The sequence below is a fragment of the Loxodonta africana genome, chromosome 4 (assembly GCF_030014295.1).
Source record: "Loxodonta africana isolate mLoxAfr1 chromosome 4, mLoxAfr1.hap2, whole genome shotgun sequence".
Lineage (NCBI taxonomy): Eukaryota > Metazoa > Chordata > Mammalia > Proboscidea > Elephantidae > Loxodonta > Loxodonta africana.
Window position 1 is genome coordinate 90,679,415 of NC_087345.1, and position 15,471 is coordinate 90,694,885.

The 15,471-nt window shown below is 45.8% G+C and overlaps 1 protein-coding gene across 13 annotated transcripts in view; it reads left to right on the plus strand.

Annotated features, from left to right (window-relative positions):
* Positions 1 to 15,471, plus strand: part of GALNT6 (polypeptide N-acetylgalactosaminyltransferase 6) — a 45,732-nt gene that overhangs the window by 8,976 nt on the left and 21,285 nt on the right. For 11 of the 13 annotated variants that reach the window (XM_023556515.2, XM_064284209.1, XM_064284208.1 and 8 more), the window contains 3 exons: positions 1,597 to 1,715; positions 7,275 to 7,865; positions 8,856 to 9,028. In XM_023556515.2, coding sequence (XP_023412283.1) covers positions 7,375 to 7,865; positions 8,856 to 9,028 — 664 coding nt within the window. In that variant the 5' untranslated portion in view covers positions 1,597 to 1,715; positions 7,275 to 7,374. Of the gene's footprint in view, positions 1 to 1,596; positions 1,716 to 6,840; positions 6,955 to 7,274; positions 7,866 to 8,855; positions 9,029 to 15,471 lie in introns of all 13 variants that reach the window. The other 2 variants (XM_064284212.1, XM_064284213.1) reach the window with 2 other exon arrangements.

The window sequence follows — 15,471 nt, forward strand, 5'->3', positions numbered from 1 at the left end:
TTAAATCATTAAAAATAAAATCATTTTAAGAAATTTAATGATTTGAATTTCTTTTACCTTTATTTAGTTTTATGAATTTTGAATAACACATTTTTATTTTAATTTTGTGTTAGGCAGTTTTACCATCTTTTTTTTTTTACCATCTTCAGTGGACTGAAACAAATTATTATTCAAAATTCATGAAACTAAATAAAGGTAAAAGAAATTTAAATAAAACTTGCAAATGATGTTCTTTGTAAATCTGTAGCATTTATTCTTCTGAGGTTATTAAAGCTTAAAGCTGCACTAAGACTTTTGGTGGAATCTCTGGGTGATACGGTTGATGTGCTTAGCTGCTAACCAAAAGGTTGGAGGTTCAAGTCCACCCAGAGGTGCCTTAGAAGAAAGGCCTGGCGATCTACTTACAAAAAAATCAGCCACTGAAAACCCTATGGAGCACAGTTCTACTATGATTCATGTGGGGTCACCATGAGTTGCAATTGAGTCAATGACAACCAATAAAGACGTTTGGTATACTCTATATATTATATGGAGCTCGAATGGCACAGTGGTTAAGAGCTCGGCTGCTAACCAAAAGGTCGGCGGTTTGAATCCACCAGCCGCTCCTTGGAAAACCTATGGAGCAGTTCTACTCTGTCCTATAGGATTGCTATGAGTTGGGAATTGACTTGACAGCAACGGGTTTTGGTTTGGTTTATATATTACATATAATACTGAAACAAAAGTTTGACAAAACAATATTTTCTATATTACATGTGATACGCTTTGATATCTTGTTTTTTTATTCTATTCTGGTCTTTTAAAGAAATATTTTCATGCTGACTTGCAACACTAAATTTATTTCACAATCGTGTAATGGGTTGCAATCAGTGTTTTGATAGGCACTGGGCTGGGTGAAGCCTCAGTTCCCTTACACCAGTAAGAGAAGGTAGGTTCATGTTTCAGCCAGCACAGCCAAGGAAGCAAGTCCATTTGTTCAGCCTAGGAAGGCTTCCTGGAAGAAGAGGATTTCTGACATCATCTCAGTACTAAAACCAAGATGGTTTGATGAGTTGCAGGCCCAAGGGTGGCTGGGGGGAAGAGACTTGAGGATGAATGCACAAGCAGCAGGAGCGGGGTGGGTGGATGAGGGTTGTTGGCACCTTGTGGTGTACCTAGAGGCCAGGCTGTGGGATCCTGAAGGTAAAGGAGCTATGCAGGACACCTATTGAGGATCCTGTGAAGCCTGGCACTGCACAAAGTACTAGCACAGGGGCTCTTCCTTCTATAAGGCTGGTGGAGGGGTGACCAGCAGACCTCACCACACTTCTGGGTATCATTTTTTATGCAGAGAGCAGGAATCTTTAATCCCAAAGTTCTCTGGCTTCCATCAGTTTATGTGTCTCTTCTAAGGGCTCTTTCCTGTTACCTACATGCTAAGCAAACTCAAGAGTGCGTCCCTTACCTCCAAGGCAAATCACAGGTATCTCATTTCATCCAGGATGTGGTTAGTACCTTGAGGAACTTGCTGGCTGCAGGCAGAGGTTTAGTCAGGTTGGGGCAAGAGAGGAGATGCCTGGGAAGGGCTTGAGTTAACTTTGGGTCTCTTTCTCCAAGGGAAATAAAAGGAGCAAAGACGAACCCCACTGCGAGGGACCACAAGACAGTGCCAGGATAAAGGAGTTGGAGTGACCTGGGTGATTTTGAGTGAATCAGTCAGGGAAGCCTTCCTGGAGGTGAGTTTTGAGCATGGGCAACAGCTGGTAACTAAGCTGTTACCATGCCTTTGTTTCTAATTGTGCTCTCTATTTTGATGGATTGGGAAAGTCGGTGGTCAGAAAGTAGCGGGAAAGATGGAGCCCACAGGATGATTCAACACCGTCATGACAGACATGCCCCCGTTCTGCTGGCCCTCTGATTGGGCTTAGCCAGGACAGTTCCAGAACTGATACGATGTCTAGGTCAAGCAGAACCCCTTGTGCTGACCCCAGCACAGCTCAACCCCCGGGACAGGAAACTGCCTCTACACTGAATTCCCATTTCTTCCTTGAAGCCCATAGGAAACTCTGCCTTTCTCAGAATGGCACTTACTGTCTATACTATTATTAAGTTTTAATTGTATTAATTTTTGAATAGGTAATATTGTCATGATCCAAAGTGCAAAAAGATATTCAGTGAAAGCTCTTTTCCTGGTCCTGTCCCTTCCTTGGACAGGTGCTACCTGGATCCAGTGCTGTCAGTTCTTGTTCTGGTTTTAAAATCCCCTGGGGAAAGGAATCTTGTCTCATACTTATCTCCCTCTCTGTGTTCCTGCTGGGGTGAATTTTTCCACTCCGTCACCCAAAGGAGTTTTCTTAGCACCACCCCTTGCTTCCTGCATGAGCAGTGCTGTTATTTTGGGTTATATCCCAGTCCCCTCTGAACTGGCCATCCAGCTGCCAACCAGGTCCATCTCCTAGACCCCTTCCACACAGCTGCCACATTGTTCTTTCTGTAATGCTTGGTTTCCAGCCAACACTTTATTGCTCCCCATAACCTCAAGTCAAGGGCAAACTCCTTGGCGTGATGAACAAGGCCCTCTGACTTGGCTTCAGCTGCTTTTCCAGGCCCAGTGTCTGCTACTCCCGTCACCCTTCACACTCCTGCCATACCAAAATACTGCAGTTCTCTGGTTGACCATGCTGTCTTCTACCTCTGGGCATTTGCGTGTGCTGTTCCCTCTGAAATGTGCTCTCCTTGCCTGCAACTCCTGCTCACAGGTGAGGACTCAGCCCAAGCTTCTCTTCCTGCAGGACTTCTTCACAGACTCCCTCCCTCCCCTATTTGCTGAGTTTCCTGTGCCCCCTCTTCTGCAGCACCTGAGGTGCCTTGGTCATGCTGTCTTCCCATTGGGTGATCTTTCCACTTAAAATCTGGCTCCCCCAATTGACTGCACACTGCATGAGGGCTGGGTTTGCACATCTCTGTATCCCTGAATCTTGTAAAATACCTGACATATCACAGGTATTTGACAAATAGAAGCAGCATGAACAAATCTCTTCTCCCATCTCCTAGACAACACCTAACATAAAGTAGGCACTCAAAGAGATTTCAGTTGATTTGACTCTGACGTTGTGAAACAAACCATCTGTCTCCCCCAGCCCAGAATGACCCCTGCTCCCTCTTGATCACTGCAGCCACATATTCCCTAGATCCAGGTGACTCCGAACACCAAGCTTCTCCATAGCAGGAGCTTGTGTGTTTAAATAACAGCCTAAAACAGCTCAACTGGAGCTACTTTTGAGCAAGATGTGCTGAGGGGTGATGAGTGTGGCTTTGGCTAAAGACCAGGTGCTTAGAGATAATTGCTGGGTTGCTGAGCAGGGTCTTATTAGTTATAGTAGAAATAATTGATACCATTTATTGAGGGTTTAGTATATGCCAGGCACTTTACCAAGTACTTATATACATTGTCTGATTTAATCCTTTCCACAACCCTGTGAGTTAGGTATTAGTTACCCACATTTTATAGATGAGGAAATTGAGGCTTAGCGAGATTAAGTAATTTGCCCAAGGGTCACACAGCTGCTAGTGATAAAAACTAACACTTTTTGATAATTCACCATGTGCAGAGACAGCTAAGCCTTTTTCTTGACTGATTTCATTGAACTTAATCCTTAAAACAATCCTAGGAGGTAGGTGCTATTACTAGAAGGGGCAGAACTGGGATTTGTGCCCAGGTCTAATGCCACCAATATCTAGCATTTAACCAGTGAGCCTTATACACCCAGAGCTTTCCACAGAACATTTTACAAACATCCCTCCTCTGAGCTGAGGGACCACGTGCCTGGGGGGTGGAGGCCCTATGCCCAGTTCTGCCTGGAAGGTGTTGTCATGAGATATTAGAATTTTTTTTTAATTCTTTTTTATTAAATATGAGTTGATCAACCACAAAAAGACAAACAACCCAATCAAAATTTGGGCAAAGGATATGAACACGCACTTCACTAAAGATATTTAGGCGGCTAACAGATACATGAGAAAATGCTCTCGATCATTAGCCATCAGAGAAATGCAAATTAAAACCACGATGAGATTCCATCTCACTCCAACAAGGCTAGCATTAATCCAAAAAACACAAAATAATAAATGTTGGAGAGGCTGCAGAGAGATTGGAACTCTTATACACTGCTGGTGGGAATGTAAAATGCTACAACCACTTTGGAAATTGATTTGGCACTTCCTTAAGAAGCGAGAAATAGAACTACCATACGACCCAGAAATCCCACTCCTCGGAATATATCCTAGAGAAATAAGAGCCTTTACACAAACAGATATATGCACACCCATGTTTATTGCAGCACTGTTTATAATAGCAAAAAGCTGGAAGCAACCAAGGTGTCCATCAAGGGATGAATGGATAAATAAATTATGGTATATTCACACAATGGAATACTACACATCAATAAAGAACAGTGATGAATCTGTGAAACATTTCATAACATGGAGGAACCTGGAAGGCATTATGCTGAGTGAAATTAGTCAGATACAAAAGGACAAATATTGTATAAGACCACTATTACAAGATCTTGAGAAATAGTTTAAACTGAGAACACATTCTTTTGTGGTTATGAGAAGGGGGAGGGAGGGAGGGTGGGAGAGGGTTATTTACTGAATAGATAGTAGATAAGAACTACTTTAGGTGAAAAAAAAATAGGTGAAGGGAAGGACAATACTCGATACAGGGAAGGTCAGCTCAACTGGACTGGACCAAAAGCAAAGAAGTTTCCTGAATAAACTGAATGCTTCGAAGGTCAGCAGAGCAAGGGCGGGGGTTGGGGGACTATGGCCTTGGGACATCTAAGTCAATTGGCAAAATAAATTCTATTCAGAAAACATTTCACATCCCACTTTGAAGTCTTCAATGGGGTCTTAAATGCTAACAAGCAGCCATCTAAGATGCATCTATTGGTGTCAACCCACCTGGATCAAAGGAGAATGAAGAACACCAAGGTCACAAGATAATTATGAGCCCAAGAGACAGAAAGGGCCACATGAACTAGAGACTTACATCAACCTGAGACCAGAAGAACTAGATGGTGCCCAGCCACAATCCATGACTGCCCTGACAGGGAGCACAACAGAGAACCCCTGAGGGAACAGGAGAACAGTGGGATGCAGACCCCAAATTCTCATAAAAAGACCAGACTTAATGGTCTGACTGAGACTAGAAGAATCCCGGCGGTCATGGTCCCCAAACCTTCTGTTGGCCCAGGATAGGAACCATTTCTGAAGACAACTCATCAGACATGGAATGGACTGGACAATAGGTTGGAGAGAGATGCTGATGAGGAGTGAGCTACTTATATCAGGTGGACACTTGAGACTGTGTTGGCATCTCCTGTCTGGAGGGGAGATGGGAGGGTAGAGAGGGTTAGAAACTGGCAAAACGGTCACGAAAGGAGAGACTAGAAGGAGGGAGCGGGCTGACTCATTAGGGGGAGAGTAAATGGGAGTATGTAGTAAGGTGTATATAAGTTTATATGTGAGAGACTGACTTGATTTATAGACTCACTTAAAGCACGATAAAAATTATATTAAAAAAATATGAGATGATAGAGCAAATTTTATGTCATGTGTTTTTTGCCACAATAAAAAACACATTTAAAATGAACAGTTATAGAAGAATATTTGTAAAATATGAGTAGGGTATATGAAGTTGCTACGGGTCAAAATCGACTCGACAGCACTCAACAACAGGGTATAAAGAATAATAATACCACCAGCAGTCACCCTCATCCCTTTAAGAAAAGACACTGTCATGGATTGAATTGTATCCCCCCAAAAATATGTGTATCAGTTTGGCTGCACCGTGATTTCCAGCATTGTGTAGTTGTCCTCTATTTTGTGATTGTAATTCTATGTTAAAAAGGATTAGGGTGGGATTGTAACACCCTTACCCAGGTTACATCCCTGTAAAGGGTGTTTCCATGGGCTGTGGCCTGTACTACCTTTTATCTCTCAAGAGATAAAAGGAAAGGGAAGCAAGCAGAGTTGGGGACCTCATATCACCAAGAGAGCAGTGCCGGGAGCAGAGCTCATCCTTTGGACCTGGGGCCCCTGCACAGGGAAGCTCCTAGTCTAGGGGAAGATTGATGATAAGGCCAACAGAGAGAGAAAGCCTTTCCCTGGAGCTGACACCCTGAATTTGGACTTTTAGACTACTTTCCTGTGAGAAAATAAACTTCTTTTTGTTAAAGCCATCCACTTGTAGTATTTCTGTTATGACAGCACTAGATAGCTAAGACAGACACCTTACTTGGAAGTCCCTTTTGTGCTTATCTCTATTCCTGTACCTTTTCCTCCCTCTTCAGAAACTTTGGCTTTATCATTCCTTTAGTTTTCTTCATAGTTTTGCCACATATTTGTATTCCTAAACAATATATTGTTTAGCTTAACATGTGTTTGAATTTCCTGTAAATGGAAGCATACTGTGTTATCTTTCTGCAACATCCTTTTTTCACTCAATATTGCATCCTTGTTACGTGTAGAAATGGTTCATTCTTTGTTATTGCTGTAGAGTGCTCCATGGTATGACTGTTTCACATTTTATTCATTCTGCTGATGATAGAGGAGCCCGGGTGGTACAGTGGTTAAGCACTTGGTTGCTAACCGAAAGGTTGGCAGTTGGAACCCACCAGCCGCTCCACAGAAGAAAGATGTGGCGGTCTACTTCCGTAAAGATTACAGCCTAGGAAACCCTATGGGGCAGTTCTACTTTGTCCTATGGGGTTGCTATGAGTTGGAATTGACTGAATGGCAGTGGGTTTTGTTTTGGGGTTTTTTTTTTGTACCACTGATGGCCATTTGGGTTGTTCCCAGTTTTTGTGATTTTAGTCAGTGCTGCTATGAACATTCCTGTACACGCCTCCTGGTTCACGTGTATGAGGGTTTATCTGGGATATGAAACAAGGAGTGGAATTGCTGGGCCATAGGGTATGTACATTTTAAATTTTACTTGATAATTCCACATTGTTTCCCAAAGTGGTTATGTTGATTTAAACCTCTTCATGTAGCATTTCAGTATTCTGGTTTCTGTAGATCCATGAATCTCAGGATCTTAATACAGGAAAGAAACACTGAGTCCAGTTGCCTCATTTTATGGATGAAGGGAATTTTGGCAAAGGAAAGTTAAGTGGCTGGGCTAAGGGGATGCCACCATTCAACAGCAGAGCCTGGACTTGAACTTCAAACACCTGACCCCCTCCCTGTCCCTCCCCTGGCTCATTTCTCTCTCTCTTCCCCTCCCTTCTCAGGCTAAGGTCCCAAAGTGTGGCCACCACGACTTAATGCACTCTCTCCAGGGTGGGCCCAGCACTTGGAGCTGACCTAGCTGGGCCTCACCGATTCCAGAGGATGAGGCTCCTCCGCAGACGCCACATGCCCCTGCGCCTGGCCATGGTGGGCTGCGCCTTTGTGCTCTTCCTCTTCATTCTGCAAAGGGATGTCAGCAACAGGGAGCAGGTCACGGAGAAACCATGGCTAAAGTCCCTGGTGAGTCAGAAGGATCACGTCCTGGACCTCATGCTGGGAGCTGTGAATAACCTTAGGGATTCGATGCCCAAACTCCAGATCAAGGCTCCAGAGCCCCAGGAGACCATGGTGTCAACAAACCAGTCCTGCCTCCCTGGGTTTTATGTCCCAGCCGAGCTGAAGCCCTTCTGGGAACGGCCACCGCAGGACCCCAATGGTCCTGGGGCAGACGGAAAAGCATTTCAGAAGGACAAGTGGACCCCGCAAGAGACCCAGGAAAAAGAGGAGGGCTATAAGAAGCACTGCTTCAATGCCTTTGCCAGTGACCGGATTTCCCTGCAGAGGGCACTGGGGCCAGACACCCGACCCCCTGAGTAAGTAACACCGAAATCCTGGGATGAGGTCAGGGCTCTACCAAAGGTGTGACTGGCATGACCATAAACCCCCCGAAAGGAAAGAAAGGATGTTCAGCCAGATGGTTCCTTGAGATCCAGGAGTCACATACTCCTATCCCCCATCCCCAAAATGCAGTGTCAAGAAGGGACAGTGTGGTCAAGTGCCACCGAGTAGTTGGAATGGATAAGGATAGAGAAAGGTCCCAGGAAATTGACTGTGATAATAGTGTCAGATTACAGGGACTTAATGAGGAAATGGATTAGAGGAACTGTAGTTTGTAAAAAGAAAGGAGCCTTTTCCTCTCATTGAGTATGGAAATTATAGTAGTCACTTTTCTCAGGTGTCAGTTTTGCCATTATCACGTACCCCTCTGGAACTTCTGGATTGCATTACACTTTATGCAGCACACATTACTGAAGAAGAGAGAGTCAGCCCTGGGAACTCCCAGCAGAGAGCAGACAGAGAAGTGAGCCCTCAGCAATACAGCTGCGGGGCCGAGCCAGCGCTGGGGAGCTGAGTTTTCAAGTGAGGTGGCTAGGTCCAGTGCCAGAGGCTCAGAGAGGGTGGCAATTTTAGAGTGATCCAGGGACCAGTTAAACCAGTCAGTTGCTGTTGAGTAAATTCCAACTCATGGCAACCCCGCATGTGTCAGAGTAGAACTGTGCTCCACAGGGTTTTCAATGACTGATTTTATTGGAAGTGGGCCTTCAGACCTTTCTTTCCAGGTAGCTCTGATGGACTCAAACTTCCAATGTTTTGGTTAGCAGCTGAGCATGTTAACTGTTTGCACCACCCAGGGACTTTTGGCCTGGGGGAGGGAGTAGATATTCTGGACAGCAACAGGGAATGTGGCTCGTAGTTCAGAGGAACAGAGGGTGGTTGTGGGGAGCCTTTGGACAGAGCCCTCTCTATCTCCTGAGAAATTCCCAGGGACCTGGAGAGGTGTGTCCACACTTTCATCCCTCTAGGTGTTTGGACCAGAAGTTCCGGCGCTGCCCCCAACTGCCCACCACCAGTGTCATCATTGTGTTCCACAACGAGGCCTGGTCTACACTGCTGCGAACGGTGTACAGTGTCCTGCATACTGCCCCTGCCATTTTCCTGAAGGAGATCATACTGGTGGATGATGCCAGCACTGAAGGTGAGGCTTGAGGGGCCCTGAGGAGGGGTCAGGGTCTCCCATTGGCACTCTGGGAAGGAGGGTAGGGCCTCTCGAGGGAGCAGGCACCACATTCCTAAAGCCTGGACCTTCCTAAAGCCCAAGAGCTTTACAGTTCTGGCCTCCAGGACTCCCTTAAGACTGCCAAGACCAACCCCAATTCAGAAGTGCTGAGAGAGGTCAAGACAGGTGGGGCGGGGGGCCTTCCCCTCTGTATCACATGCAAACCACTCTTCTGCTCTTAAAGATTCCACCTACGAAGCCCTGTTTACTATGGTTGTTAATAGGTAAATGAGGTTGCCCTCCAAACTTCCCACCTTTCAAGGCAGTTCCATAAACATCTAATGAGCACTTGCCCTTTACCTGGCACTGACCTAGGACTGGGGGACACCATGACAAATGAGGCAGGTCCTGCCCTGAAAAGGCTACTAACCTTCACAGGACAGCCAGCCGTTTACAACAGCAATCAGTAACAGAAAAGGCCATGGACTTGGGAGTCTGATACCCAGGGATTCAAATTCCAGCTCTAAATCTTCCTAGGTCTCTGACACTTAGCCTCTCTGAACCTCAGTCTCCTCTTCTAAAAATAACTGACAATTGACTCCCTCACATGGTGGGTGAGGGATCCAGGCAAGATACATGATGAATGAGATAATTCATGTGCTACAGAGTACTTGGCATTGAGCAAGAGCCCCATAAGCATTAGGTTCATTTTGTTCATTGTAGGGGAACAATGGGCCATGGGAGGGCAGAGCCAGGGGTTATTATTTCTGCCTGGCATGGCTGGGGGCTTCACAGTGGAGGCCAGATTGGAGCTGGGCCGTAAAGGATGAGTGTGATTGTCTAGGCAGAGAAGAGGGTATGAAGGGCATTCCTGGAAGAGAGAACCACATGAGCAGAGCCTACAGACATCAATGTGTGTGTGGAACTTTGAGAGACCTGGTGTGGCTGAAGCTTAGATTTATCATAGAAAATGAGACTAAAAAGGCACTGAATAAGCATTCATGCCATGCTGAAAGTGTTTAGGAAGAAATGAGGAGCCATTGGCAGTGTTTAAGCTGCAGAGTGATATGTTTCAGAATGATGGCAGCCTTGGGGGTAGAGGGGGCATGGTAGTTGGCAGAAAGAGAGGCGGAGGTCCCAGAGTTCTGAGAGCAAGTTCTTAAAATCACTTGAGTGGAGTTACGGGGCCAGATCTAGGAAAGTGGCTGTGGTACTGATGCATCATTAGACCAGGATTCTCCCGGAGCTGAGCCCTCTTCCCAGATGGCACATGGTATCTTGGCCTCTCCCAGGTTGGCCCTCTGTGCCCAAGCTCCCATATCAAGGGCAGGACCTGATTCCAAGCTTCCCATCTTAGGCCCTTGGGCCACCCCCGTGGAGGGCTGCTGCTGTCTCCTTACCTTGCCCCCACTTCCCTCATGCCCTCCAGGTTAGGGGTGATGCTAAAAAGATGACTAGGGCTGGGGAAGGCCATGGAAGGAGGACTGAGTGTCAGGACTGTGCAATCTGTATCTTTAGGGAACTCATATTGTCCCAGGGAGGGCAGGCACTTAGCTGCACTAACGAAATAGCACGGGTGCAGTGATAAGGGTCTGGTGAAACACAAAGATTAGGCTTCTGGGAAGGGAGGGGCAAAGTTTGACAGAGATAAGAGGGGCTTGCAAGTAGTCTCTGGGGAATCTCCAGAGCAATGGAATGGTTACATGGAATGTGTACCAGCCACCCTTCCTCTCAAACTGGACTCTCTTATGACCCTTCTCCCTCTAACCCTGTGCCACCATCCCCCGGAAGCTCCTTCTCCCTGAATCACATGTGGCGGGGGTTCTAAGCTGTTTTAACTCGTCACTCAATTTAGTGAGTTCATAAGGTACAAGTGCCCAATTGGGCAACTCCTCTGACCAGGCTGGACAAGTGACATGGTGCCAGATAGGCACAGGAAGCATCTAAAGGGTGGAGTCTCCTGTGCCCAGTGGGGTGAAATTTGCCGAAGCCTCTCCGAAGTGTCTGCTTCTTGGGGCCACCAGACACATACTCATTCCCTCTGGCTATTTCTCCCTTGTGGCCTTGAAATTTCTCTTAAGGCCAATTCCAGCATCTCTGAATCACCTGCCTGAAAAACCTAAGCTAGCGATTCTTACTTTTCTGTGTCCTGGCCTCCTTTGAGAATCTGTGAAGAGCTATGCCCCTTTCCCTGCAATGGTGCATAATTTCCCACAATGATATGCACACACACATTTTTGCATGTCATTTCAGGGAGTTGGTAGACCCTATGATAAACAACCCTACCTCGAGGGCTTTCAGACTGTAGAGATACTTTAAGCAATGTTCAGTTCAGTGGGGAAAGGGGAAAAAAACCTCAGACTCCTGGTCAGAAATCTCTGCGGTCCACAGTGGGATAAAATTTCCCACACATTGGACCATTCGATCAGATTAACCGGCTCCTGTTACTCACATACAAACGGGGCTGTGTCTCTGCTGAAATATGATGTCCACGCTCTCTCTCCTCCTACCCAGGCACCCGGCAGCTGCTCTGTAACCGTGAATACACGAGCATTTGATGCAGGGGGAGAGGAGGCCCAGTGCCAGGCTGGAGAACGTTTTCTTTCCCACCTCAGAGTCAGAACTAGGCCAAGTACTTCACTCGTGAGGAGCCGCGTCAGCAGTCAGAGTTTGGTCCTGGTCTGACACACTCCTTGAGCTTCTGAAAACTGGCCCCCCAGTCCCGTTAGCCTACTCTGCCCCAAAGAGGGGCACATCCCCATGTCCAAAGCCCTGCCTGCCCCTGGGGGAGGCCAAGGAGAAGAGAGCCTAGGTCTCCCTCCTGTGGGGATTTCCTGGGGGAGATCAGACACATACCCAAGGCCCAGAGAGCATCTGGGAACGAACATGACCCTTAGTGAGCAAGTTCCTTACAGAGAGAGGAGGTGGGGTTGGTCAGGGAGGGGGTGCTGTAGGAAGGGAAGGTAGAGAGATCAGCAGAGGGAGGAAAGGAGAGAAAGGGCAGCCCTGAGGTCGGGAAGTGCCCTGTGCGGGACCCAGGGAGGAGATGGGAACGTGGATTAACCCAAGATTTCTCCCACTTTCGCATCTCTTGTTGATCAGAACTGAGCTAAGTGGCAGTTTTTCTTATGGCCACCTGCGCTCCTAAGAGGTGTCAGGGATGCAATACAGAAATTGCTCAAAGGCTCTGATTTTAGATGATTTACAACTTCCAGTGTCTGTCCCAACCTCTGAGCTTGTAGTGTAATAGAGGAAAATATCTCTATATTAAACCTTATATCCTGGATTTTCTGGGAAAGTTTCCATTGCAGTATTTTCTTCCGTTTCTCCTTATTAAGAAATTCTACTAATCCCACATGTAAATGTCATCTGCCAGTCTACCCCTGAAAGTGGGAAGTGTCAGACACTGAGTCTTGATTTGGGTTAGAAACTATGGCCCAAGATCCAAATGCTCTACCTGGGCAGGTGGATTATAGAATATTCCCAGAGGGTATCAAGCTTGTGTATTTCTCCTCCCATCCTTCCTAACGGATTAATCAAGAAAAATTTCCTAGTTGCAATTAAATTTGAGGCTGGATAGAACATGGATAAGCAGAAAAATAGAATAAAAAACAAAACAGGAAAAATTAGAAAGGCAGCCTTCCCTGGAAGAAAAGGTGTTCTTTTTTACTTTTCTAGATTTTTCAGAAGCCAAGGAAGAAGGGAACAGTCCAAGCAAGAGAAGTGTCAGTAAAGGCAGGAATTCACTGATTTGCATCATGAGTATTTAGGGGTCACCTACTGGGTGGAAGACCTTGTGCCAAGCCTTGGGGATACAACAGCAAATAGGTTAGGCAACGTCTTTGTCTCCTTGGAGTTTACTTTTTTAGTGGGAAAGACACAAAATAAATAATTTTAGATAGTAACAAGTGCTGTGTAAGGAAAAAGAGAAAATAATGCATGGTGACGGAATAGTGACTAATTAGGGAGCTCGTTTAGTTAGGAGTCCCTGGATGGTGCAAACAGTTAACACACTCAGCTGGTAACCAAAAAGTTGGAACTTCGAGTCCACTCAGACATGCCTCAGAAGAAAGGCCTGGTGATCTACGTCTGAAAAATCAGCCATTGAAAATTCTATGGAGCACAGTTCTATTTTGACATACATGGAGTTGCCATGAGTTGGAATCAACTGCACAGCAGCTGTCTTTTTTAGTCAGGGTGGCGAGGAAAGGCTACTCTGAATGTTCCAATCAAAAACAAAACAAAAAAACCAAACCCGTTGCCATTGAGTCGATTCTGACTCATAGCGACCAGGGAACAGCAAATGCAAAGGCCCAGAGGCTTGGTGTTTTAATGGGGCAAAAAGCAGGCCAGGGAGGCTGGAGGGAAGTGAGCAAGGAAGCAGAAGGAACACTGGTGCAAAGTGAGTTTAGAGAGGCGAACTGAATCATGAAGATATTTGTAAGTGATGATCAGTGTTTGGATTTGTATTTTTTGTTTGTTTTTGTGATAAAAAAAATATACAACCAAACATTTTCCATTTCAACCATTTTTATGTATGTAGTTCAGTGACTTTAATGTTATTCACTATGATGTTCATCTATCACCTGAATTTGTTTTTTTTTTGTGGTGAAATATACACAACAAAACATTCATCAATTTCTACGTGTGTAGTTCAGTGACATTGATTACATTCTTCATGTTGTGCATCCATTATCACTATCCTTTTCAAAATTATTCTATTAATGTAAAGTCAGTGCCCCCCTAAGCAAAAGTTCCCCCTTTTTCCCTCCCTGCCACCCCTGGTAACCACTAATAATCTTTGGTTTCCATATATTTGTTTATTTCGTATAAGTGAGATCATACAGTGTCTTAGTTACCTAGTGCTGCTATATTGTCTGGCCTTCAGCTCTGCCTCCCAGGCCCAATGGAACGGCAGCTCTGCTCCCTCAAATTTGAGCAGCCCCATTCTCTTAGTTCCTTTAAGTGGCGACTCCACCCTTTGAGACCTGAGAGGTTGTGGGCCTACCCTTTAAGACTGAGGTAGCTCTGCTTCCTGTGTTCCTTGTCTTTTCAGCTTCTACTTCCTGGTTCCTTGGCCTCTCAGCCCCTTGGGCCTCACTGCCTGCATCTGCCCTGCTGGGGCAAGTGTTCCAAAGCTCTTTAGCTCCACTGATAAGTGCCTGGAGACACCCCACTCTGCCAGTAAACTTCCACCGGAAGACACTCAGCTCTCTTGCTCCATGGATTGGCAAGCCTAGCTCCACCAATAAATGCTCAGAGGCACCCCACTCTACCAGGAAGCCTCCTGCCAAAGGCACTCAGCTCTCTCGCTCTGTGGGTTGGCTCCAGCACTGTCTGGTGCTGGTCTCCTGGTTCTGCTGCTGCCTCTTGCCATCTGTACCATTTCCAGTGTATCAGCTCTCCTCATTTCCTTCTGAGTCCTTACCAGTAGTCTTTGATGTCCATAATTTCACCAACGATCTCTTCAAGATAACCTAGGCTTTAACTATTAGTCACTTTAAAACTCTTTCAGCCTCTATCCATTCACAGTTTCAAAGCCACTTCCACATTTTAGATATCTGTTAGAGCAGCACCCCACACCTGTTACCAAATTCTGTTTTAGTTATCTAGTGCTGCTATAACAGAAATTCCACAAGTGAATGGCTTTAACAAAGAGAAATTTATTCTCTCACAGTCTAGGAGGTTAGAAGTCCAAATTCAGATTGCCAGCTCCAGGAGAAGGGATTCTCTCTCTGTTGGCTCTGGAGGAAAGTCCTTGTCATCAATCTTCCCCTGGTCTAGGAGCTTCTCCATGCAGGGACCTCCGGTTCAAAGGACGCTCTATTCTCCTGGCTCTTGTTTCTTGGTGGTATGAGATCCCCATGTCTCTCTGCTCACTTCTCTCTTATATCTCAAAAGAGATTGATGTAAAACACAATCTACTCTTGTAGCTTGAGTACTACCTCATTAACATAACTGCTGCTAATCCCACCTCATTAACATAGACGTGGGATTTACAACAGTTCAGAAGATCACATCAGATCACAAAATGGTTGACAATCACACAATACTGGGAATCACGGCCTAGCCAAGTTGACACATATTTTGGGGGGACGCAGTTCAATCCATGACAAGCACCATATATCCGACGCTCGTTTAGGGCATGTACAGCCTCCTGGTGAACATTTCCCTAACCCTGAAAAGTACTGCCACTTAGCAGCACCATAATTGTGCCTGTAGGAAGCTGTTCCATCGTTCTATCAAGCCAGTTGCTTTAGGATCATGGGGAACATGGTAAGACTAGTGAATTCCATGATCATGGGCCCATTGCCACACTTCATTTGCTGTGAAGTGAGTCTCTCGATCTGAAACGATGCTTTGTGGGATACCATAATGGTGGATAAGGCATTCTGTAAGTCCACAGATGATCGTTTTGGCAG